The sequence below is a fragment of the Otolemur garnettii genome, unplaced genomic scaffold (assembly GCF_000181295.1).
Source record: "Otolemur garnettii isolate 467f Iridium unplaced genomic scaffold, OtoGar3 scaffold00003, whole genome shotgun sequence".
Classification (NCBI taxonomy): domain Eukaryota; kingdom Metazoa; phylum Chordata; class Mammalia; order Primates; family Galagidae; genus Otolemur; species Otolemur garnettii.
This window is the reverse complement of record NW_003852398.1, coordinates 43158609-43186161: the sequence shown is the minus strand read 5'-3', so window position 1 is coordinate 43186161 and position 27553 is coordinate 43158609. Positions and strand designations below refer to the sequence as shown.

Here is a 27553-nt window from a genome sequence, read left to right as displayed (position 1 = left end):
GCCTGGCCATTTTTTGGTTGCAGCCATCATTGTTGTTTGGCAGGCCCGGGCTGGGGATTCGAACCCTCCACCTTAGGCGTATGTGGCTGGCGCCTTAGCCGCTTGAGCCACAGGTGCCGAGCCTAGAGCAGTATTTTTCAATCTTCTTTATCTCATGGCACACTTGAACCTACAGTTAAACTTCCACAGCACATTTAAATTATGTTGATCAAAAAAAAAAAAAACAGTTAAGAAAAAGAATATACTTATTGTGTTTTGAACTTCTTTTGAATATAATTTAACGATCTTTAAAATTTTTCACGACACACTGGTTGAAAATCACTGAGATAGAGCATAGTCAGAGTATAGTCCACAGACTAACAGGAGAACTCCAGTTTCAGCATGAGGACTCTTTTAGTTAATGATAACAAAGGTGGCCCCAGAATTGCCTAGACATAATTTTGGCATGTGTAGGTTTTAGGTAGTACATAATCATTTAAGACAAGTCACTTACTGTGAGATATTGGGAATGAGCCAATTATTTTAATATGTTATTTTAAAAAAAATCTTACTAAAAATAAATCTTACTAAGATTTTTGGTGATTAAGTTTGACTTCTAAAACAATTTAGGGTTATTCCATGTATGTATTTCATTGTGAGCAGATACATTGATAACATTACAGTGTTCCAGGGCCCAGAAAGGCTGGTGGAATTGTATGTCTACATCAAATGGAGCTTTTGTTTTTTAACCACCTTGAATGTTGACATCTTTTCTAGAATATTAGATCCAACAGTTTAAAATGATTCGTTAGGCTGGGAATTTAAGGTTTTGAAACAAGAACATAAACAAAACCAGTAGACTACACACACACATATTTGTCCTTCTTTTTCTCTTGAATTATCCTTTTCATCTTCTCAGGTCCCTCATTTACGTCTTTAGGAGGTTTTTGAATTATTTTTGTTCTTTAATAACAGATACTATGTGTCTAGTAGACTTATTAAACATTTGTTAAAGCATAGGAAATCTAGTACCTGCTGGGATCTGGACATTCATTATATGTTTATTTGAAGAGACACAAATCAAAACAGATTTATATCAATAAAAGCCTGCAGTATGGAATAAGATCAATTGGTTGTGATGAAAAAATAAAAATAGGTATTACAAAGTAGGACTTTAAACTGTGTGTCTCTGGAAACTGCCTCAATTTAAATCCTGACTGAGGCTATTTAACAAATTATTTAAACACCCTGAGATTTAGTTTCGTCATCTATAAAATAGAATTTTAAAAAATCCATAGTAGCATTCAGTATAGAGTCAATTATAAGGAAAACTCGGGGGTGATTTTCAGCTTTGTCATTTCCGTTCTTCAAGTCTTTAAACTTGCTATTCTTTAATAGCACTAAGAAACTAACTTTATTAAGAAAATGTAAGTTTTTGTCATTCCTATTTAAATTTAGAGATTAAATTTCCTGAGGTTGAGCTGTGCAGGGGAGACACTGAGTTACTTACTATGAGATAGCCACAATCTAATTTAATTCTTTCATCTAACTATAAAGGGCAAGTATTTACATTAGAGATTAAGCAGCCTGCCCAAGATTACCCAGCTAAATGGTAAAGATAAAATTAGATATCAGAACCAAGGCCTTTCTTTCCCAATGTGACATACTGTTGCCATTGTGGCCTTTTTTTAATGTTTAAAAAACTAATAGTTATAACTCCTTAGGTGTATATGTAGATAATATATATTGTCATATAAGGATTTTGTACAGTGAATATTTGAGTGCCTACATGCTTAATACTCTTCTAGATAGTAAGTATATATGAATGAAGAAACAGAATTAAGAAATAAAATGATAAGTAAGAAAATAGCAAGTAATGGTAGGTACTACAATAAAAATGAACAATGTGAGAGTAACTGAGGGCCTAATCTAGGCCTTTTCTGAGCATGTGACATGTAAGCCGACATCTGACTGGTGGAAGGGAGCAAGATATGCAAAAAGCAGGAGTGTAGGCATTTGGTTAGAGTTCACACAGGGGCCCTAAGGCCAGTAAGAACAGGAGATATTCAGGGAACAGGAAGAAGGCAAGCATGGCTGGAACACAGAGATAAATGGTTCCCAGAATATGTCATGTCTTACAGCTTTGGCAGTCTGATTATTCTGCATTGGGCAGTCACTGGAGGATTTGAAGCAGGGAAGTAATATAACCTAAGTTATAGTTTAAGAAATTGCACTGGCTGCTATGTGGAGATTGGGTTGTAAAGGGCAAGAGTGGAGGCAAAGAGACCAGTGTGTCATAACCCAGGAAATGGTAGTGGATTAGACTAGGATGGTAGCAGTAGAAATGGAGAGAAGTGGACGGACTTGGGATTTGTTCTGGAATTAAAGTTGGCAGGCCTTGCTTCTGCATTGAGAGTGGGGGAGGAAAAGGAAAGAAAAGAATCAATGAGTACTCCTACATATTTTTACTTGAGCAATAGGATATTGGGGGAACAAGTTGCCATTCTTTGAAATGGGTAGGATTGGGAAGGGAAAATCATTAGTTCTATTTTTGAGTCCCAGTAGACTTACAAATAGAGATTTCAAGCAGGCAGTTGGATGAATAATCTAGAGTCTAGGGTTCAGGGGAGTAGTACAGATTTTGGGAATCATCAGCATATACGTGACATTTAAAACCACAGGATGAGATTACATACGGAATGATAGTAGATAGAGAAAGGAAAGGTCACAGCTATAATTTTTTTTACAAATCCAATAGACAGCTGATGAGGTGAGAAATCTAATAAAAGATATGGTATCTTGAAAGCCGAGTGAAGAAAATATTTCAAGAATCTAATGCTATTGGGAGCTCAAATGAAGACTGAGAAATGACCCTTGGATTTGGCAAACTGGAGGTTTTTAATGACTTTGAGGAGCAGTCATTGGCACAGTTGGAATTGACACCTGGTTGAAGTTGAGAGAATGGATGATAGAAATGGAGACAATAAGTATAGATAATTCTTATAAAAATTTCTGCTGTGAAGAATAAAAAGTGGGATCATAGCTAGAGGGGACTGAGGGGCCATGTTAGGTAGGTTGGTTTTGCTTTAAATTTTACTTGCAAGTATTTTGCTGCAAAGTCAGCCCTTCTTTCTTTTAGTACCTGACCTACAGACTTGGGGTTTCATATGTCTTAATGTTCACTGAAAACTATACCTGAGAGCCTTCCAGCTTTCCCTGTGTACCTGAGAGCCAGTCATAACAGAACAGGAGGAATTCCCACAATAAGGTACATGTTACTTCGATAATTCCTGCTCTGTTCCCCTCTTGTCAGGCTCTAGGGAAATAGGTTTATCACTCCTGGTCTCTCTTCCAAACTGCTGGCAGTCTGATGGCAGAGACCTGGGCTCCAGTCTGTATTTGGCCTGGGCCTTGAATAAGGAAGGAAGAGCAATTCACCAGAAAAAAGTGCCCCAATCACAGAGGCATCACACTGAGCGGGTTGGGGAGCTCTGTGGGGGCTTAACAGAGCCAGCCAGTAGTAGACAGAGGTGGGGTGATACAGGGGTTCTTTCCAGCAATTTAAACTTGCTTAAGGAACAAAACCAGGCTGTTTACTGAGTTCCTTTACCTGGTAATCAGATGGTTCTTCTAAATGAGAAGAACTAGTACAAATTTCCCAAAATTGGGTCTTTGTGGGCTCATGCTTGCAAACAGTAGCCTTTTCAAGGTGTATACCGTTAGCCCTAAATTTGCCTTCTCACTCAGAAGAAAGTGAGGTCCAAAATTTCCCTCATTGTTTCACCTCTTAGAATAAAGCATGCAGTCAGTGTAATTGTTACATTCAACTATCTATTTAAGGTAACACAGGAAATTAGCAGTGCATTTTCAAGAAAAGCTGATTACCATCTATAATTAGTAATCATCTAAAAACATCACTTAGTATGAGCATTGGCAGTGATCAGAGACACAGTAGATGAAAAAGGGGGAAAACATCCATCATTGAAAATATATTACTCCATACTGGTAGAATACGTCAATTTAAATTATTTTGGAATTTATCACTCAAGATACAGTGTTCTATCCTATGCCCAAAATGTTCCACTCTCATTTTTTCCCAGATGTGGAATGTTGCATATTAAGTAGTACTTCTTTTGCGACTCAGTGGAAAAAGGTAACTTAACTGTTTTACATACAAGGCAAACAGCTTTCTGTGAGGCTTCTCAGAGCATGGTCCTTGCATTTAAGAGGAGCTTCAGATGAAGCCTTTATTCAGGGCTCTCCTAAAAGCCACTGTCTTCATTCAGACCATGGATTCAGTAAGGTTTCGCATCAGTAGTTTCTGTATCAAGAGGGTAGATTAAAAAACTGAAATATAACCAGTGGTACTTCACACCTGCTGCGGGTTTTGTTTTTAAGCAAAGGTCTATCTTGCTGTAGTGGTTGAACTATTGCCTGAATTTTAAAAGCTGATGTTTGGGGGTCTATCTAAAGAAAATTAGATTAATAGGTCTAAGGATTTTAGGAAATTTGTTTAATAGTTTTTTGTTTTTTGTTTTTTTTGTGAGACAGAGCCTCAAGCTGTCCCCCTGGGTAGAGTGCCGTGGCATTACAGCTCACAGCAACCTCCAACTCCTGGGCTCAAGCGAGTCTCTTGCCTCCGCCTCCCAAGTAGCTGGGACCACAGGCGCCCGCCACAATGCCCGACTATTTTTTGGTTGCAGCCGTCATTGTTGTTTGGCGGGTCTAGGCTGGGGATTCGAACCCGCCACCTTACGTGTACGTGGCTGGTGCCTTAGCTGGTTGAGCTATAGGCGCCGAGCCTGTTTAATAGTTTTAAAGGGTTTTATCTAGAAGAAAAGGTCACTTTTAAAAGTATGATTCAAGTTTGGCCAATTAGGGATTTTGAGTTTTGCTACATGCTAAAAGTTGTTAGTTTGGAAAGTGATGCTCAGTGGAATATACCATTTCCCTTATGCAGGAGGGCTTCTGCTAGCCCAAATGTAGGGAGATAAGAAGTTCCATAGTGATAAGTAGGGAGGAGTATCTAATGTAATAATGGATAATAATGATCATAGTCTACTTTTCAGCAAGTTTGGTACAGTTTAGAGTTTTTATTATTTTTTATTTTATTTTATTTTATTTATTTATCTTGAGAAAGAGTCTCACTATGTCTCCCTCTGCATGGCATCACAGCTCACAGCAACCTCCAACTCTTGGGTTTAAGCAATTCTCTTGCCTCAGCCTCCTAAGTAGCTGAGACTATAGGCACCCACCACAACGCCTGATTATTTTTTGTTGTAGTTGTCATTGTCTGGCAGGCCTGGGCCGGGTTTGAACCCACCAGCCCTGGTGTATGTGGCTGGCGCCCTCACTCCTGTGGTACAGATGCTGAGCTGGTACAGTTTTAAATATAAGGGTGAGGATGATATGTGTACAGTGTTAGAAATTGTCTTTTGGGGCTCAGAGCCCGTGGCACAGTGGTTATGTCACCAGCCTCATACACTGAGGCTGGCAGGTTCGAACTTGGTCCAGGCCAGCTAAACAACAATGACAACTGCAACAAAAAATAGCCAAGCATTGTGGAGGGTGCCTATAGTCCCAGCTACTTAGGAGGCTGAGGCAAGAGAATAGCTTAAGCCCAGGAGTTGGAGGTTGCTGTGAGCTGCGATGTCACAGCACTCGACCAAGGGCAACACAGTGAGATTCTGTCTAAGAAAAAAAGAAAAGAAAATATATTTTAGGCCAGGCATGGTGGCTCACTCCTGTAATCCTCGCGGTCTAGGAAGCTGCGGCAAGTTGATTGCTTGAGGTCAGGAGTTCTAAACCAGCCTGAGCAAATAGGAAGATCTTGTCTCTAAAAATAGCTGGGCATTGTGGTGGGCACCTGTAGTCCTAGCTCCTTGGGGCTAGGGCAAGGAGAATCACTTAAGCCCAAGAGTTTGAGGTTGCTGTGAGCTGTATGCTACCACACTCTATCAAGGGTGTCAAATTGAGACTTTGTCTCAAAAAAAAAAGTCTTTTATACTTATAATCTTTACTGCTTTTTTCCCCAACTTAATTTTTATTAATGTAACAGTTTTTATCATACTTCTGAACTAGGAAGTATGATTTTTAAAAGCATATATGTATTTGGCTCTTGCAATTAATGTTTTATTCAGTGAAATAGCTTGAGGCTATGGGGGAAACCAGTTCAAGATTTGACATTTTATGTGCACTTCTAATTTTAAGCATCAGTTCAGCTTTCCACATGGTAGCTAATCTTCCTCAGTAGGTTGAATCTTAGAGATAGTTGAAATAGGGGGAAAAAGCAAGAGCTGGGAAGATCTTCTCCCAGAAGGTGAGGTATTCTGTGCTGGTGACTAAGTCTTGAAAAGATTAGAAAAATGGCCCCGAAAGCATCAAGAACCTTGCACTTCTGTTCTGATGCTGTTACATTTGTGACACCAAGCTGGAACCTATGGATAGATGCTCAGGAAGAAAGTAATTCAGAGGCTTACAGAAGCTTTTCATTAAAGGCCCAAATGTGGGGAGCAGTTGGATAGCTCAGAACCAAAAGGAAAATCATCTAATTGATGAGCGGAAGCTGTGGTGCAAAGAACTGCTGAGGGACAGTTCAGTCAGCCTGCCATGGGAAGGAGGTGGCCAGGCAAAGAAGGAAGAGAAAGTAACAGGGATGGAAGCAGCTCCACACACGGCACTGAACTGTGGCTGGTGTGTTTTTTTTTTTTTTCTCCTTCTTCTTCTTTTTTTTTTTCTTTCGGTTTTTTGAACCAAGTTACATTGAATGCATTTGTTAGGTAAAGTCCCTCTTATAAATGTGTCCTGTCCCCAAAAGGTGTGTCACACACTGTAACTCCCCCACCTCCCTCCGGTTTTCCTTCTCTCTGCTCTCCCCTTCCCCCACCCCCGCCGTGTACTGGGTTATCAGTTGTCCTCAGGTCAGAATTGAGTACATAGGATTCTTGCCTCTCCATTCCTGTGATGCTTTACTAAGGAGGTGTCCAGGCAAAGAAGGAAGAGGAAGAAGCATGGATGGAAGCAGCTCCACATGCTGCACTGAACCATGGCTTTTTTTTTAAATAGGTTTTTTGGTTGTTGTTAAGCAGTTTAGGGTCATAGTAAAGTTGAGCAGAAAATGCATAGAGTTTTCATATACTCCTTCCCCCCACACATACACAGCCTCCCTCACTGTCAATGTCCTGCAGCAGATTAGTGCGTTTGTTAAAAATAAATAAACTCCTTCATGGACACATCCTCTCCCCCAAAGTCTGTAGTTTACATACAGTTCACTCTTGGTGTTGGTTTTGACAAATGTTTAATGACGTGTACCCACCATTATAGTATCATATAACATAGTTTGACTGGCATGTCTTTTTATTCATTCCAGCCTTGTGATACCTCTTTTCAAACAGGAAATAATGTTTCACTGGCACAAATCACCTGTGAGGATCACATCCTAAGACTTTCATAGATAACTAGAAATATAAGTATCACCAAAGACATCATTTTCCTCATAAAATACAATAGATTGTTACTGAAAATTTTAGGAAATCTTTCAGACTCTTCGTGAGTATTTTTTTCTTTTTTAATGCCATAGGAGATATTTTGATCTTCATGAGTATTTAAATATAAGAGTAATTTATAAACTATTATTTTCCTAGATCTCAGAAGCTTCTGAAAGCTTCTCACTTTCTTTTGGGAACCAGTTTTTCACCAAAAAGGTACACAGACCACTTCACATGAGTTAGTACATACTTTTAACTGAGAGACATGCACCTCTCCAGGCAGGTGGTCGGGCTGAAGCACTAGCCATGTTGGAAACTTGCTTGTAACGGTTTCCAGTCCATGAAATATAAGTCTTTGCCTCAGCGAAAGGTCATAGACCTTCAAGGTCATTCTTTACAGCATTTAATGTTAACTACCTGTAAAGTCCAGGTGCTAAAGGTGTGTTAAGTTAATTGGGTCACTATATGTCAGTCAACAGTCAGCTCCTACAGGGTTCCTGCCCAGTGCCATTTCAGAGCCTCTTTCCCCACCCCCATGCTTCTGCCAGGTTAATCTTCCTTAAGGTAGTGGTCCCTCTTCCCTTCTAATTTTAGGAAAGATTTCCATATGTGGTCTTTCCCATTTTATTGCCTTTTTTTTTTTTTTTTAAGAGACAGGGTCTCACTCTTTTGCCTGGGGTAGAGTGCCTTGGTGTCATCATAGTCTCTGCAACCTCAAACCCCTGGGCTCAAGTGATCCTCCTACCGCAGATTCTTTTGAATAGTTGGGATTATAGGCATGCACCGCCACACCTGGCTAATTTTTCATTCTTATTTTATTTTTATTTTTTTGAAACAGTCTCACTTTGTCACCCTGGGCAGAGTGCTATGGCATCATAGCTCACAGCAACCTCAAACTCTTGGGCTGAACTAATCCTCTTGCCTCAGCCTCCCGAGTAGTTAGGACTACAGGTGTTCATCACAACACCTGGATTTTTTTTTTTTTTTTTGGAGACAGCATCTCGCTCTTGCTCAGGCTGGTCTGACAACTTGTAAGCTCAAGCAATCCACCAGCCTCAGCCTCCCAAAGTGCTAGTTTTTCATTTTTCGTTGAGATAGGGTTTCACTGTGTTGCTTAGGCTGGTCTCAAACTCCTGGCCTTAAGCAGCCCCCCAAGCTTGATTTTCCAAAGTGCTGGGATTATAGGCATGAGCCACTATACCCAGCCTCCATTTCATCTTTTACTATGTTCTAACCAAATGGAACAATTTTATTCTCTTAAGACACCTCACATTTTCCCATGCTTTTTCTCCTCAGAATATTGCCTTGAAGCCCTTCCCAAACAGATGTAATTTTTCCTTCCTTGGTGCTCCATAATATTTTGTACCATTTATACTATGAGCAACTAATCCCATTCAGTTTTATATTACAGATATTTGGGCCTCTCCATTCTCCATGACTATGCAAAGCACAGAACAACCTTCAAGGTAGACTTCGGTTCATTTTCATGAAAATGTCTTAACTTTCATTCAACACTTAAGAATTATTACATTGATGACATATTTTCATTTCCATCACCATACCATCACATGCTATATACATAAATACTGTCTTTTTTTATGTGAATGGTATCTCAGGGTAGGTATCTTTTTTTCTTCATTTAACATGTGAATGCTAGAGGCACCCGTAGCTTAGTAGGTAGGGCACCGGCCACGTACACCAAGGCTGGCAGGTTTGAACCTGGCCTGGGCCAGCTAAAACAACAATGGCAGCCACAACAACAACAAAAATAGCCAGGCATTGTGGCGGGCACCTGTAGTCCCAGCTACTTGGGAGGATGAAGCAAGAGAATTGCTTAAGCCCAAGAGTTTGAGGTTGCTGTGAGCTATGACACTACGACTCTCTACCCAGGACAACAGCTTGAGACTCTGTCTCAAAAAAAAAAAAAAAAATGTGAATGCAAATCTTGCATGTTAATTTATGTAAGCACTTCATTATTTCAAATGGCTGCATAATGTTCTAGAATGGATGTTACCTACCTTGACCATTCATGAACGTATCAGGAAGCTTTTAAATGCTTCTACAGCTAATGCTGCAATATGTCTTTGCATATAGTGCAGATCAGAAAGATAGCTTCTTTCTGATAGAAATGGAGTTACTGGGTGAGAGGTTGTATACATTTTTAACTTGTTAGTGCCCATTGCCTTCCAAAAACATTTATGAAGTATATGTTTCCACCAGTAGCTTATGAAACTGCCTATTTCTGTGTCCATATTTATTGGCTATTTTAATTTTTTGTCCATCTGTTGCACAAAAAATGTTCTCACTTTACCATTTCCCTGTTTACTAGTGATTTTAAAAGTCCTTTCATATGTTGGTTATTTGTATCTCTAAGAATTGCCTATTCATATTTTTCTGCCAAATTTTCTCCTAGGTGTCATTTTTCTTGATTGGTATCACTTTTTCATAGATTCTAGATACTAATCCTTTTCACATACACGTACTTATTCTTAGTTTGTCATTTGTCCTTTAACCTACTTAATAGTATCATTTGTGACTTTTAATCTTTAGTCAAATCTTTAGTCTTTTTATTTATGGCTTCTCAATTCTGTGCCTTGATTACAAAAGCCTTCCCAATTTTAAGATTATAAAAATGCATTCTTATAGTTTTATTTTACTTTAACTTCTAATCTTTTCATTAGATTTTATTTGTGGGGTTGACAAAGGGCAATGATACCATTAACTTTTTCTTTTTTCCAACTCTATTGAAACCTTTCCAACTGATCCGAAATGTCACAGTTTAAATGAACTATATGTATTTGGGTTTATTTCTAGATTTCCTCTGTTCTGCTAACTCTTTTTATTCCTGTTTCAGTACCATGATTTTATTCTTTTGCATGATCTCTTCTGTATCAACTTTAGAGTCAGTTTGTGGGTTCCCTTAAACATTTTTTTAAAATCTAACTGGGATTTTTGTTTGGATTACATTTAACTTAAGTATTATTTGGGAAGAGTGAATATCTTTGTAATATTTAATCTCCATTTTGGACCTTTTTAGAATGTGTCTATTAAATCTTTTGTTTTTCTCCTTTTACAAGGTTTTATAGCTGTTTCCTCTAGATTCTGTACCTTTCTGTTAGATTTCTCCTTAGACATTTATAGTTTTTATTTACACTGTGAATATGATTCTTTTTCTATTGTCTTTCTCATTGGTATTGACTATTAGATGATAAAACTTTTTATATATTTATTTTCTGACCACCTTATTAGTCTTAATTCTCCAGTTGATTTTCTAGGATTTCCTAAGTGTACAGTTATATCACCTACAAAATCAATGACAAGTTTTTCTCTTCATTTATTCTTCATTTTTTTAATTGCCTTACTGAAGCGTTAGCAATTTCCAGGATATTATTTTAGAGTAAGCATAATATTGGCAGCATCTTTCTCTTGTTTTTAGCTTTAGGAATAACATTTTGTATATTTTAAGTTAAATTTTATGCTTGCTATGGATGTCTGACAGAGACATTTTGTCAGATTAAGAAAATTTCTAGGCCAGGAATAGTGGCTCACACCTGTTAATCCCAGAACTTTAGGAGGCCAAGGCAGGAGGATTGCTTGAGGCCAGGAGTTCAAGACCAGCTTTGGCAACATAGTGAGACCTCATCTCTACAAAAAAAATTTTTTTAATTACCCAGGCCTGGTGGCATGTGTTACTGGCTGAGGCTTAGTAGTTCAAGGTTACAGTAAGCAATGATCACGCCATTGTACTGTAGCCGAGGCAACAGAGTAAAGGCCCTGTCTCAAAAAATAAACTAATTAATAGAAATTTCTATTTTTCCCTTATAAAGTGAAAATAATTCTGTTTTTATTTATTGAAGTTTTTTTATCAAAATTCATTGTGGCATTGTATATAATGCTTTTGTTATGTCTATTGGGATAATCTTTTGTCTTTTAACCTATTAATGTAATAAATTATATTGCATTTTTTTTTCTGTTTCATTATTCTTGCTTTCTTGGGATAAACACTATTTGGTCATAATATGTTCTTTTTAACATCTTTACTAAATTTGGTATTATTTAGAATATTTCTATTCTTAAGTAAATTAGCCTATTTTTTTGTTCTTTTTATTTATAATATTTTATATACTTGGGAGCTAGATGTATCTTGAAGATTTGATAACATTCACTTGTAAAACTGTCTTGAGTCTGGTGGCTTTAACAGGTGGGATTTTGATTGCCTTTCAGTTTTAACAGTCTTAAGTTAATATCCTAGCCACTTTGATCTTAGTCATTGCTAATTTCATCAAATCTGTTTTGTTAATGGTAAATGGAAATAACAAAATCTAACTCCCAGCATTGTTGCAAGGATTAAATGAGATTGATTATTTAGCATAGTTGTGTCTCACAGAAGGTAAGTGGTCATCAGTAATAACCACTATTATCATTGTTAGTCCTTCAAGTAGATTACAGTAGTTACCTTTGTCATGCTCGACTATTGTATAGTATGGTTGTAAACACCACACTAGACAGAAGATACAAGGTAAGCAAATGGTCCAGCCAGCAAAGGTAGACATCAACTCCATGTGACATGCCCTGTGGAGGTTCTAGATTTCTCTCTCTCTTTGAACCACAGTGCTTGCTGCATGTCAGCAGATCTCCCACAGGCCAAGATGTGCCACCTCTTGTACAAGGGAACCATGGCAGAGACTGTGTGCATGCCTTGGACGTGCCTGCCCTACCATGTTGGCAATGCTCATTTATGTTAGTTATTGAAGGTTTGTAGCTTAAACAAGAAGATAACTTTTCTAAAATGTCATTTGAAAAATTAGGATCATTAATAAAGGTATGGAAAAGGAGTCTTTACATGATTGGCCCCAGGAATATTTCTAGAACGTTTTGGTTTTTCAGTTGGTTTTTTTTTGTTGTTGTTGTTGTTTTTTAATACTTAGATGTTTTTATGTCTTTTTGAAAGCAGCACAAAATGTTAGGCTAAGATATATGTATAAAGTAGAAAATGGAGACTTGTTACATTCTAATCAACTAGCAGAATATGGTTTTTTCCGGTTTCTACTACTTCAGAATCCTTCATCTGATATTTAAAATGTATTTATGTTGAGTCATTTCTTTCTATTTGCTGGTGAACCAGAAAATCATGAAATGATTCTACAGAGGCAGTAGCATTACGTTAGTTTCTTTTTTTGTATATATCAGATAAGAGGCTTGCAAATGGAAGTAAGTCGCCTCACATCCTTTCTGTGGTGATGGCAGTGATGTTTGCCTTTTATCACTGGTGCAACATTTATTTAGTTCATAAACTTGCTTCCAAAGGACTTAAGGACTTATGATTGTAGTAAAATCATGTTAGATTTTGATAGGCTACTTTTGTTTTTACAAACAATTTTTCTTTTTAGTGTTTAGAAAGTACTACCTTAGAGACAGTCAGGGGCAGGGCGTGGCAGGACCAAATGGAAGTTATTCTACATATTTGGAATCTGTAATTATGAATGCAGATTAAAATTTCAGCTCCAGCTTAAGCCTCTAAATCACCCTTTCTAAACCAAAACTTCTGGGGGTTTTTTTGTTTGTTTTTGTTTGAGACAGAGTCTCACTTTGTCACCCCCAGTAGATTGCCCTGGCATCACAGCTGACAGCAACCTCTTCTTGGGCTCAAGTGATTCTCTTGCCTGGGACTGCAGGCACCCACCACAATGCTCAACTATTTTTAGACGTACAGTCTCACTCTCAGGCTGGTCTCAAACTTGTGAGCACAGGCGTTGAGCCACCACACCCAGCCTGAACAAAAACTTCTGGTTGGTAAAAATCTCACAAATCTGGGGAATAAAATCACCATGAAGGGATTAGCTTTAGGTAAACCTTAATAGTAATAGAAGTAGTCCCAGAGATCCACTTACTTCCCTACAGAAGGAGGGCCCCTTGGCTAATTAACTCCCTTCGTCCATTCAGCAGGTATTCCCGCTTCCAGTGACTCCAAGTGGAAGCAGTCCCTCTAGTAAGTTACCAGGGCCTAAGAAGAAAATCTACTAAGAATTGTTTTCTGAAACTTTCACAGCATTTAAGTATTTACTTAAAAGGGTATTTTTGGTATCACAGAGGATGAAAATGGAGAAAGGTAAATTAGCCTAGGGTGCTGAAAATACGCTTGTCAATTTTTGTTACTAGCCAAGCAGCAAGGTTTTGGTCCTGTTTATTTGTTTTTAGCTTTTACTATATTCTACTGATATTATTGAAAATTTGGGGAAAGTTATTTTATGATACGATGTTATTTATATTTTATATGTTATATATTTTAATATTACATACATATGTATAAATAATACCAATGGTTTTCTTTTCCAGGGCAATAATGAAATTTCACAGTATGAAAATGGAGGAAATCAATAAAATTATTCGTGACCTTTGGCGAAATACATACCGTGGACAAGGTAATTAACCTGGTGTGTCACAAATGCTCTTTCTAAAGCCCTGTCCATAGCTCTTCCCCATATGACCTTTCATCATGCCAGTATTAACCTCCTTGGACCTTTTTCTGAACATCTCTTTGAGATCTTCTAAGAATTCTTATCTTGACAATATCTTGTAGCGAGAAGAAAATGTAAAGTTTTCTATTCCAAAACCAGGACTTACATATTTGACTGCAGTAGACATTATAGTTATCTGATGACTTAATAGGTTCTGTGAAGTGAGATAGGGATAAGTTAAATGTGATAAGAAAACCATCTGATGGAGGAAACTCTTAATAGAGGAACTAAAAAAGACAGAGTTGAAGCTGAGGGCTGGGGCATCAGGGTTGCTACTGGCAAAACCAGTACGTGCTTGAATCTTCTCAGCTAGAGAAACAAGTTCCAAGCCAGCCATTGTTTTCCCCTGTTAATGTCAACTTCACTTGCTATCCCTAGGCTTACTTGATAATATCTATAAATGACAAAAGGCTATGGCGTGTAATATTCCTCTGAAATATTCCTTTTTCTCTGTCAGATATTGAATACATAGAAATTAGGTCTGATGCTGATGAAAACGTATCAGCATCTGATAAAAGGCGGAATTATAACTACCGAGTGGTGATGCTAAAGGGAGACACAGCCTTGGATATGCGAGGACGATGCAGTGCTGGACAAAAGGCAGGTATCTCAGTGTTCTAATCTAGGGAGCCAACTTCTACAAATAATTGAAAGAGAGAAACAGGGTGCAGTGGAAGTACCCAGGGCTGTCCCTGAATGGTGGGAAGCACCTTTTGCTGTGTAAAGTGAATTTTAAGCTCAGCTACTATCATTATACTCTCTTAAAGGTGCCCATCCTCTCCTGCAGCACTGTGTAAACTTGACTTTTAAGAGAAGGTCCTCAAGCATTCTCACGCATACGCTAAATGTAGAACAAGGAGGTATAGACTGTTATTTCATAGCACTCCTTACCAGAATAAAGTCATTATATCATCAGTTAGAAAACACACCATTCTATGTGCCACCAGAAATGAAAGAAAGGCAGTTACAACCATGAGGTGCATTCTAATTTCAGAGATCTCAAAATAGGGATGGGAGGATATGTTTCAGAATTAATGACATCATAGTATTAGCAAGCCAAATCCTACGCTGAACTAGATGAAGCGGTCCAATAAATGAGAGAATCTCATCAAGAAAGTAGCCCTCCCTTAGGACTGAGGCCCCAGCACAGCATAGTCTTTGGCCTGCAGGCCATCTGAAAGAAGGGTCTGCCAGAGTCAGTGACCTTGATACCTACCAGTGCCTCTGCCCCTCCCACCACGTACACAAAGACTCAGCTGCAAGGTTGGGCCAGTTGGCTCAGGTGAGGCTGTGGAATTGATAGCCTACATTAGGTATGAAGCATAGAGCAAAATCAGAAAAAGAAATGAAATTTTAAAAAGTCAGAAAAGCAGGGCCTGCATTTCTGAGGAGCAGATACACAGGTAGTATCAACAGATTCTTAAGCTTTCTCTTTTCAGATTAAAGCAGATTACATTGGATAACACCTCTAGACCCCTGGTTTTCTTAGTAATATTTTAAAATCTGAAATGGGTGTACACATTATCTGAGTTATTTTCATAGTTTTCAATTTTTGCTTAAACACACACTATGCATATATGTACATGTTGTCAGCATAGACAGATGATATCAACTTTAAGGCTCTGCAGATTACTACCTAAATCATAGTCTACAAAAATGTCATACTTACATCAGTACCCCTGCTTGCTTTGGTGATTTTCAGTGGTAATTATAAATGAGAAAATAGAAAGTCTAAAACATGGTGTCCCCTTAGATTAAAAATACTTTCCTAGCAAAAGTAGATTCCCTATAGCTTTTTAAATTAATGAACAATAATTATTTCTTTGGTGTAGAGAGAAAGGACAAATAAATGGTTTAGTGGAGGTGGGCCTCTTCACCCTACCTAACCCTGCCAATTGCTGAGGCCCTAAAAGCCAGCAGTGGGTGGGTAGAGTTGACAGCAGTGGGATTGAAAGACAGGAAGGAAGTGCATGTTCCTCAAAGGGCTGAGCTGTGGCCCTGACTTTGCATTCTGATGGCCTGCCCTGGGCATCAAAGAGAAGGTGTAAACTATTGTAAAATCAGCCACTCACTGATGTCCTCCCACTCACAAATTCAGGGAGAGAGGGGATTTACAGCTCATATCAACCCAGTTTATACTTCCCAGAACAGTCCTACACTTTTAATTCTCTGTCCCTTGTGCCCTCAAATGGTTTCAGTTGGATCTGAAAGTTTTAGTATTAGTTTTGTAGTAACCATGAAAGTGCCTAAGAGTTTCAGTTGCTTGGATTTCTTACAGGTAAGTGTAAGTAAATAAAACCACACTTCTATACTCCTGATACTTTGACCTCTGATTTTCTTTTTCCTTTTCTTAAAATTATACATACAAACATAGAGATTTAAAGATGACTCTAAGAAAGAAAAAGTCTATATAAACCCTGGAAAATATGCCTAAATTTTCTGACAAATTTTACTGTCAGGAAGATAAAATAGCCAGATCAAGAATTAAGGTTAATCTTACATCTTCATCAAAATTATTACAATAGAACCTCCATTGTCAACCCCCTCCCTACATTGACCGCCCTCCTAAAGTTGACCTAACTTTCATAGACTGGACATGCAGCCCATGTACATATCAGTACAGTAGGCCTAGTTCCTTATGTTCACCACCTCTGTATATTGACCAGTTTTCTACAGTCCCTTGATGGTTAACTTACACAGGTTCTACTGTAGTAACAGATAAATGGTAATAAGTTTCAAGCTTATGATTTCAAGTTTGTAATAGCTGATATGATTTTTTTGTGCTCAGGGAATCAGCACAACTGTAAACTTTTTATTTTGTTGGCAATGGCAGCTGAGAAAACACAGCTGATGGTTCACCTTCTGGACAGGTGTAAGAGTCTGTCACAGTGCTGGGCTCTTCTGAAGAGCAGTGGTTTACCTAACATCAGTGACCCTGTGACATTTCACCTTTCCCTTCTAAGGAGATCATGCCAGGTCTGCTTGCCTGACTGTCGGGGGATGAGAATGTTTGTGCTGTTCATCTCATTGAGGGGCTTTTTTCCAGGTGTTAGCCTCACTCATCATTCGTCTGGCCCTGGCTGAAACATTCTGCCTCAACTGTGGTATCCTTGCCTTGGATGAACCAACAACAAATCTTGACCGAGAAAACATTGAATCTCTTGCACACGCTTTGGTTGAGTATGTATCTCACATTTGGGGGCAGATGGTGCTAGTTTTTTGAGAATTCTGTGGTGAAATTCTTGCTGTGTCTTTGGAGAAGCCAATTGGTGCCAGGCCCTAGGCTGTACCTTTTGATAGTAATCCTTCAGAGCCCATGAAAAGAAACTAGACTACATGGTGAATAGCAGCCCCAGATACAGCCTGTACTTCCTCAGGTGTGTTCCTAGGGAAAATCACTGTGAGGGGTTCCTGACTTGCCTTGGTTTTCCTGTAAGCCCACAGAGGAACCCAAATGCCATGCACAAGCATCTGTGTGCCCGGCTAAGACATCTGTAGATTGTGACAGTGGATTTAGTACTATCTCCCCAGCTTTTCATGTGTCAGCAACTTCCAGGAATAACAGACCTCTTATTCAAAAAGGCCTATTAGTGATTAAGTAGAATCCATATTGCACACCCCTTTCACCACATTCACCTGTGATGGGTACAGACTCCAAGGTGAGCCAGGCCTTGCTTAAGGACCCTGCTGACAGAGGAACAGCCCTTTGCCTGAGGTGGAGGAGGTGTTTCAGGCACTCCTGGCTCCAGACAGACTCTTTCTAGCAGAGATAAATGTTCCTGGGAGATAGCACAGTCTGGGCCAAGAGCAGCACAGGCCGTCTTTCTCCAGCATTTGCTCAGGGGTCCTGTGTGGACAGCAGGGCTAGTGCTTCTGAAATCTCAAGTACATCCAGTTCCAGTTGAGGGATAAATAAGTGGTTAGTTAAAAGAAAAAGGTTTTCAGGTTTTAGTCTCATAGCTGGTTACCTCAGCGTCCAGACAATAAGCAAAACTGTTCCAGTACACCCACTCAGGTCCCCGTGTGTCACAGTGGTGATGCATCTAGTAGGTGCTGGGGGCAGAATTCTAAGTATTCTAAGACCCGACTCTTAAGGCAGTGTTACTCACCTTACCTGTAGTCTGTCTTTGTTATTTTAAAAATTTTCTTCAAGAGAAAACTGGGAAAAGTCACTGTGAGGCATGACTTTTCCTGACAATTCATGCAAAGAATAAGTTAGGCTCCTGTATTTGAACAGTATAGATATTAAGGAAAACTTAGTATAACATTTCTACCTGCTTTAGTAAGAACTTCTGATCTAGAAGAAACTAGCTTTTATATTCATAGCAGTCCCTAAGCCAAACCTAGGTGAGAAATTGGGCCATGTAACCCCCTCTATCTGGAGAGGAGATGGGACTTCTGTAGCTGACCTGAAGCCAGTGGCCACCCCATCCCTCCCCAACTGCTTCGAGGCAGCCAGAGGCCCTGACACAGCACAGCAAAAGCTTGGTTGTCACACAGTGTAAGATCATGTGCCTAACAAGGCTCACAGTGGCTTTTTCAAATAAAAGGAAGGGTTATGCTCTTTAGTAATAAAATGTTCTACATACATTGTTGCAGGATAATAAAAAGTCGCTCACAGCAGCGTAACTTCCAGCTTCTGGTAATCACTCATGATGAAGATTTTGTGGAGCTTTTGGGACGTTCTGAATATGTGGAGAAATTCTACAGGATTAAGAAGAACATTGATCAGTGCTCAGAGATTGTGAAATGCAGTGTTAGCTCTCTGGGATCTTATGTTCATTAAATGTATGCCAGATTTAAATGCCATAGAAACACAGGTCCTCAGACAACTGCTTCTTTCTGCTATCAGCTGAGTCTATAAGAAAATACATTCTTTAAAAGGAATGTATGTCTAATATTTTGAATGTTTGAGAGGCTCTAAAATCATGAAAAGTTGTTTCACATGAAATTTGGACTGATTTCCTTGTTCTGATTCCCTGAACTCCATCCTCCGCTGGGCAGCCTCTAACAGGCTTTGGGTTCAACAGTAGCACAATTGGACTCAGCTTCTCTGCTTCCTTCCCCAATACACGTAAGGTGTTAAAAAGGGGGCTCTCGCTGCCTTGACAATTTGTGGTTTGGATATTAAACAATATATACTTCAGTGTTAAATTGTGATTCAAAAAACTGAATTAGCAATGTTAATACTGAACATGACCAGAAATTACAAGATTTTAATATTTGATTCTGCTTTTTATAAATCCATATAAGTGACCTCTCTCTCTTTTCCTCAACTATTACAAAGTTTTAAGTAGTTGAATGGGGTCTCAAAGTTTGACAGAAACCTTACAAATAAGCATGTAATTTAGTATGCACCATCTTCCTTCCCCACATATTGCTGCTAGACAGCTATTCAGACTTGGGGCTCTCTCAACAGAGAAGAAATTCCCCTCTGTGCACATCCACTTTTAGAAAGCCCTGACCAAGAAGGCTTCCCTTCACTTGAGGCCTGATCTTCCCATCATAAAGAAGTCTGTACCTCTCTATGTTCATCCTGGCTATCATCTTGGCTTTGCCATTAATCCTGATTGCTCTTCAAGTATATGTTCCAGTGTGAAAGGCAATCCGGGCTCACTCACAGAGTCAAGACCTGTTCCCACTGGGGTCCAAGCATATCTAGAAGATCAGGCCTCTCGTTTTCACTTTAGATGCCATTTCCAATAAAAACCCAATCACACTCTTCTAGAATTGCCACCTGGTATCTTGAATCCTTTTGCAAGCATTTCACACAGATGCAATCAAGTTATGCACTTTCAAATTACAATGTGGAGTTTTCTCATTCGGAATCAGGATCATATTGATATAATCGTGTGGCACACTTTTGTGCCATCTGTGGATCTGGTGAGCTCATTGCCTAGATAGCCTTTCTCACCCAGGGTTCAGAAGAGAATTAAGCCCTAAGATGCTAAGATATTTAGACTAGGCTATCTAATGCCCCCCAAAGACATCTAGGTCCTAATTCCTACACCCTGTAAATGAATGTTACCTTACACAGCAAAAAGGACTTCGTAGATGTGATTAAAGCTAGGGATCTTGAGATAGGGAGATTATCCTGGTGAGTCATAAATGCAATCACAAGTATCCTAATAAGGGAGGCAGACAGGTTGGACTACAGAGAGAAGGCAGTGCGTTGATAGTTGCAGAATAGTGTGATGTGTTGAAGATAGAGGGAGGGGCTATAAGCCAAGGAACACAGGCAACCACTCAAAAGTGGCAAGGCAAAGATACAGATTGTTCCTAGAAGCCTCCAGAAGGAACCAGCCCTACTGACACCTTGATTTTAGTTCATTGAAAATGATTTTGGATTTTTGGCCAAAAATAGTGTGTTGTTGTAAGCTGCTAAGTTACTATAGCAGCAATAGGAAATGAGTACAGTATCCTTTGTATCTAATCAGTTTCTATGCATCCAAAATGGTGCTGTTATATACTATTCTTGACAGAATTGAGAAAATTACTTAAATCATTTTCTGTATTCTGGGGCTCACATGAAGAAATCTGGTTGAGAAAGACACTCACCAAGCCCTGGATAGAAAAGCCAAGCGGTGGAGCCACCCCTCAAGCCATCTGGTTCCTCTCCACTGCAAGGCCCCTTCTCATGGCAAGATTCAGGGATACAAACCTTTAATCAAGTTATCCTTTTAGCTTTGATGAACTAAAATTGCCTATTTTCTTTTTTTTTTTTTCATGTCATTTTCTCAGTTTTGCCTATTTTCTAAATTATCATAATCCTGACAAAAGTATCAGGAGAAAAAATGGATCAGTCTTAGAGCACAGATTCAAGAGTTCCTAAATCTAAACCAATTCTAGACATACATTGAACACATATAATCACCATGGTATTTTTATCTCAAAAATGCAAGAATTTCAGAAAATAAGTCTGTTCATAAATTACTATAATAAAGCCAAAGGTAAAAAAATTCTGATAGACACCTAGCAACTACATTTGATAAATTTAACACTTCCTAGCTTTAGCAAACTCAGTTTTGCAAAAACTACTTTCTTAATGTTATCTGTCATCAAATCAAAATTAAACAGTCATCTTAATAGCAAAAGATAAAACATTACTCACCAAATATTAAAAGTACCATCTATCAACATGTTTCTGAAAGCTCTTAGTCACTGCAACAAATAACCAGCCAATACAAGAAAAATAAAGGCAGTGAAGCAAAATTATTCACAAATTAAAACAGACTTCCCACTTTTAAATCTGCTTTCCCCAAGTATGCAGCTTCCTTTGCAGCCCTTTTGACAGTGGCTGCTTTCACTCCTGTTCCAAGAGGTCAGGGGACTTGAAGGTGAGGTAAGTGCCCTTGCTTCTCAGCACTGCTTCTAGATCACTCTCGATTAAATATCCTGCTCCCCCAGAATGAATAGGCATCACACTGTCAAGATACCTACACCTAAATCCTAGCACCACCACTCACTAGCTGTGGGGCCCTGAGCAAGTTCCTCATCTATTGCTTCTGTTTCCTTATCTGTAAATGTGGGTAAAATGGTGCCAGTCTTGTAGGTACCTACAGGGTTGTTAGGAAGATTAACTTAATACTTAGAAAGTGCTTAGAACTACTTGGCACAAAGTAAGAACTATGTGTTTGTTTAAGAAAAACTTATCTTCAGTTCACTCTCATTGCAGATTCCTGAGACCCCTGCTTGGTCACTCACTCCCCCCACTTGTTGAAAATGTTAGCTCCCCATTCAGTGTCACTCCAATACTAATTTCATAATCATTGGTAATATCCAAATGATGGTTTAGCACAACTCCCTGGCCTCTGCTTCCTGTTCTTTCCTCTAGTGAGAAGACACTCCACAGTCGTCTTCTGGAGCCCAGTCCTTTATTATAATAATAATTGCAACCCTCAGTTTGCAATGCACAGTCTCAGTTTTAGGCATCTCATTCTCCAGCAACCCCTTGGTTTCTTTACAATTCCCTCCTGGAGTCTTCAACCCCAGCAATACTTTGACCCCCACCAAGGTTTCAATCCATCGATGCTACCACTTTTTCACAGTTCTTTATTTTCCTGATGCTTGAACTTTTCTCCTTTCTCAGCTTAAATCTCATGGCCCAGCCTCTACTGCACTGGCCCTCTTCTGTCCTCAGACTTTCCTGCCCCAGTTAAATCCAATGCTGCCCTCTCCCTACATGTTTTCTGTGCTAGCTACTCCTCATTTTCTGCCCTCTCCATATTTCAGTGCTCAGACTGAGTCTGTACTACTTCACGGCACTCACTTATTTGATGATCTCATCCAATCTGACAGCTTTAGAATTATCATCTTAGTTTAGGTTCTCTAAGAAGCAGAACCTGAAACAATGCTTCAAGTGAAAGTAATCTGTAGGAAATGAGGGTAACTGTGTAGAAAAGAGGCAGCCAATGAAGGGTCTACTGTTGGCCAGGTGTTGGAGTATAATCCTGCAGGGAGGGGAATTGGCAAACTATAGGCCTCACAATTACCCCACTCGAAGGGCAAGAGGCCTGATGTATTTCTGTACCAACTTCCAAAGTTAACTGAGGGCTATTCCAGCACATGTGAGTGACCGGTTTGCCACACGCACTAGCACAGCACTTTCCACAGTTATTTTAAAAAACAAACACAGCAATCTTCCCACAGATGCAGGTAACGGCAGTAGCTGGAAGTTGTCAGGTTCTAGGATACAGGCAGGTTACTGACAGCTCTTATAATAACCATCTGTATTCTGATGGCTCTGGTCCCAATCTCATCTAAACTCCCCACTCAGACTCAACTGCCTGTGGACAATTGAATATCTATCTGCACTTAAACATCTAATAGACATCTGAAACTTAAAATGACCAAAACCAATCTTGCACCCAGAACCTGTATCTCCTGTTGGCTTTCAATTAATGGTAGCTGCATTCTTTAAATTGCTCAGACAAAAAAACCATGGTATTATCCTTGATTCTTTTTTTTTTTTTTTTTTTGAGACAGAGCCTCAAGCTGTCCCCCTGGGTAGAGTGCTGTGGCATCACACTCACAGCAACCTCCAACTCCTGGGCTCAAGCGAGTCTCCTGCCTCCGCCTCCCAAGTAGCTGGGACCACAGGCGCCCGCCACAACGCCCGGCTATTTTTTGGTTGCAGCCGTCATTGTTGTTTGGCGGGTCCGGGCTGGGGATTCGAACTCGCCACCTTAGGTGTACGTGGCTGGCGCCTTAGCCGGTTGAGCTATAGGCACCGAGCCCATCCTTGATTCTTTATATCATAGCCCACCTCCAGTCTATCAGTTTAATACTGTGGGTTCAACTTTCAAAATACATCCAGAATCTGACTTTGCCTCACCATTGAAACCACCACTGCTGTGCTCCAGGCCACTTCATCTATACCCTGAGTAACAAGTAACGACCTCACTGCTCTCACTGATTTAGGCTGCAGCCAGTGATTTTTTAAAAAGGCAAATCAAGTAAATGTTTCTCACAGGAGTGTGGGTTAGCCATTTTATGTATATTCTAAAACCAAACACATATATTGTAGATAACACAAACTGAGTGTCTTACCATTGGAAAAAGATGTTTACATATCAGAAAAGTGGAAAGATAATAAGAACCTTGTTGGTTGAATCCAGAGGATCAGTATGCAATTATGATTTTAATGTACAAAGAGCTTCTGCTTTCGTAAGGGTGAAGTAAAGCCCACAAGGCAACAAGAAGACTCGTCAAAAACGTCAAAATTGAGTTTTTAGGACCTTTTAGTTTTTTTTACAGAAACTAAAGGCTAGTGACAAGCCAAGGAATGTGTATTAAAAGAAAACAGCGGAATCTCACTAGGAACAGCCAGTGACATTTTAACTTGCCCTAATTCCACTCGCTTCTCCCTGATTCTGTGGCAGCCTTAAAAACCAACAGCCTTCTATGTACAGTATCTGTGAAAAATAGTCTAGTAAGCACTGTAGGGTCAGAAGGGATTTGGAGCTCCCCCAAATTTCCATCCACTACGTGGCAGCTCACTGAAGAACTCTACTCTTGGCACCTGTCTTTATTTCATCTGATTCACAGCTCGCTTGGCAAACAGCCCTCCCTGCAGAGCAGGCAGTTGCCAATGGTTAATACCATGGTGCCTGAGGGAGCAATACCAGTTAGAGCTAACAAGAGGCTAACCAAAAAAATTAAAAGGAAAAACTGGGAAAGATGTCCAAGGGAGCATTGAAAAAAGCATCCCTGGGAATCTAGAAGTCCATAAATAGGGCTGCATACACACCTCGGAAAGACTTGAGAAGTTCCTAAGCTCTCACCCCTTGCCAACAACTCATGCAGGAAGTGAAGGTTAGGGGACAGCTGTAAACCACCTGCTGAAGTACCGAAGAGAATTCGACAACACACATGCACACACTCAGCAATAGCTGTAAAACTTACTGGTTCAAAGCAGTAAAGGAAATCTCTGTCCAATTATTAGCTTGCCAAATATTATGAAAACATTACTCTTCATACCTGAGAAGTGGAATGAACAAGTAAAGTTCAGCAACTAAACATGACCAAGAGTACAGAACTGACATAATTACTTCAGGAAAGTCACAGAACAAATCAATAAGAACAACCAGCAACAAACTCTGGCGAAGATGTAATCTGGAGCTCTGGATTGTCAGAGTTGACACATTGTTTAAAATGTACAGTTTTCAACAAGAAATTAGAAGGCATGCAAAAGAATCAGGAACATATGGCCATAAATAGCAGTTTTCTTTTTAAACAGTCTTACTTTGTCACCTGTGGTAGAGTGCCATCATGCCACAGCTCACAGCAACCTCAAACTCTTGGGCTCAAGCAATTCTCTTGAGTAGCTGGGACTACAGGTGCCTGCCACAATGCCTAACTTTTTTTTTTTTTTTAAGAGATAGGGTCTCACTCTTGCTCAGCTGGTATTAAACTCCTGAGCTCAGGGCAATCCACCTGCCTCAGCCTCCCAGAAAGCTAGGATTATAGGCATGAGCCATTGCACCTGGCCATTAAAATTTTAAAACAGCAATTTTTAAAAACAGTCAATAGAAACTATCCCTGAGGAAGCCTCATCTTTATTAGACAAATACTTTAAATATCAGTTATTACAAATACGTTCAAAGAACTAATGGAAGCCATGTCTAAAGAATTGAGGGAAATTATGAGAATGATATTTCATTAAACAAAGACTATCATTAAGGAGTTAGATGTTATAAAAAAAGAACCAGATAGAAATTCTAGAATTGAAAAACAACATAAACAAAAATTCATTAGGGGGCCTAACAGCACATTTTAATCAACAGAAGAAAGAATTAGTGAATTTGAAAACAGAATTATTGAGATGACCCAGTTAGAAACAGAAAAATGAAAGAAAAATGAAGAGAGCTTCAGAGACCTGTGAGACACTATGAAGCATACCAAAACACCAAGCATACAAACCATAATCGAAAATCTCGGAACAAAAGGAGAGAAAGGAATAGAAACTATTTGAATAATTAGTGGACAAAAATTTCCCAAATTTTATGAAAACATTAATTTTTCGGCAGAGCGAGCAGCTGAGGCAAGATGGGTCAAAGTCAGAGTGGTGGCCATAGTCCTGGAGGTGGCAAGAAGGATGACAAGGATAAGAAAAAGAAACATGAACCTCCTGTACCAACCAGAGTGGGGAAAAAGAAGAAGAAAACAGGGACCAGATGCAGCCAGTAAACTACCAGTAGTGACACCTCACACTCAGTGCTGATTAAAATTGTTGAAGTTAGAATTAAAGACTATCTTCTCATGGAGGAAGAAGTCATTAGAAATCAGGAACAAATGAAACCTTTAGAGGAAAAGCAAGAGGAGGAAAGATCAAAAGTGGATGATCTGAGAGGAACCCCAATGTCAGTAGGAACCTTGGAAGAGATCATTGATGACAATCATGCCATCGTGTCCACATCTGTGGGCTCAGAACACTATGTCAGCATCCTTTCATTTGTAGACAAGGATCTGCTGGAACCAGGCTGTTTGGTCCTGCTCAAACACAAGGTGCATGCCGTGATAGGGGTGCTGATGGATGGCACAGATCCCCTGGTCACAGTGATGAAGGTAGAAAAGGCATCCCAGGAAACCTATGCTGATATTGGGGGCTTAGACAACCAAATCCAGAAAATTAAGGAATCTCTGGAGCTTCCTTTCACCCATCCTGAATATTATGAAGAGATGGGTATAAAGCCCCTAAAGGGGTCATTCTCTATGGTCTGCCTGGCATAAGTAAAACCTTATTAGCCAAAGCAGTAGCAAACCAAACCTCAGCCACTTTCTTGAGAGTAGTTGGCTCTGAACTCATTCAGAAGTACCTAGGTGATGGACCCAAACTTGTTCAGGAATTGTTTTGAGTTGCTGAAGAACATTCACCTTCCATTGTGTTTATTGATGAAATTGATGCCACTGGGACAAAAAGATAAGACTTAAATTCTGGTGGTGAGAGAGAAATTCAGCGGACAATGTTGGAACTGTTGAACCAGTTGGAGGGATTTGATTCAAGGGGAGATGTGAAAGTTATTATGGCTACAAACCAAGTAGAAACTTTTGGATCCAGTTCTTATCAGACCAGGACACATTGACAGGAAGATAGAGTTTCCCCTGCCTGATGAAAAGACTAAGAAGCGCATCTTTCAGATTCACACAAGCAGGATGACCCTGGCTGATGATGTAACGTTGGATGACTTGATCATGGCTAAAGATGACCTCTCTGGTGCTGACATTAAGGCAATTTGTACAGAAGCTGGTCTGATGGCCTTAAGAGAACGTAGAATGAAAGTAACAAATGAAAACTTCAAAAAATCTTAAGAAAATGTTCTGTTTAAAAAACAAGAAGGCACCCCTGAGGGGCTTTATCTCTAGTGAACCACAGTTCAGGAAAATGAGAGTTTACCTGACCCCAGAGAGATGAGGTTGGAGAAGCTGCCCAGAGTCGTCCATGTTCCAGTTGACTGATATTAGCAAACATCCTCTGTATCTTTCGGAATATGGTATGTAAGCTGCCCCTTGGGTGGCCTTCATCTGCTGGTCAGTGTGCAGCACTCTGCTTCCCAATAAAGTGGGCTCTTTTCACAGAGAAAAAAAAAAAAAAGAAAACATTAATTTTCATATCTGAGTAGAATGAACTCCAATTAGGATAAACTCAAAGAGATTCATTAGACACATCACAGTCAAATTGTTGAAAAACAATAAGATCTTGAGAGGAACAATATAAAGAAGCAAAGGACCCTCCATAAAACTAAGAGCTAACTTCTCATAAGAAATAATGAAAACCTGAAAGCAGTGAGATGATATATCAAAAGTGTCAAATGAGAAAGACCACCAACCAAGATGTCCACATCCAGCAAAACTATCCTTTGAGAAACTAAGGCAGTTTCTCTGCCTTATAAACCAAATAAACCGGCTCGGTGCCTGTGGCTCAAGTGGCTAAGGCGCCAGCCACATACACCTAAGGTGGCGTGTTCGAATCCCCAGCCCGGACCCACCAAACAACAATAATGGCTGCAACCAAAAAATGGCCAGGCGTTGTGGCGGGTGGGTGCCTGTAGTCCCAGCTACTTGGGAGGC

General features: G+C 39.5%; 1 protein-coding gene and 1 pseudogene across 1 annotated transcript in view; both read left to right on the top strand.

Annotated features, from left to right (window-relative positions):
• Positions 1 to 19211, top strand: part of RAD50 (RAD50 double strand break repair protein) — an 81385-nt gene extending 62174 nt beyond the window's left edge. Inside the window, exons 22-25 of the mRNA XM_003782207.3 lie at positions 13803 to 13888; positions 14442 to 14584; positions 17031 to 17164; positions 18584 to 19211. Of these exons, the coding sequence (XP_003782255.1) occupies positions 13803 to 13888; positions 14442 to 14584; positions 17031 to 17164; positions 18584 to 18770 (550 nt within the window). The 3' untranslated portion in view covers positions 18771 to 19211. The remainder of the gene's footprint in view (positions 1 to 13802; positions 13889 to 14441; positions 14585 to 17030; positions 17165 to 18583) is intronic.
• Positions 19212 to 25531: 6320 nt separating this feature from the next.
• On the top strand, positions 25532 to 26949 carry LOC100954546 (annotated as a pseudogene).
• The last annotated feature ends 604 nt before the right edge of the window (positions 26950 to 27553 follow it).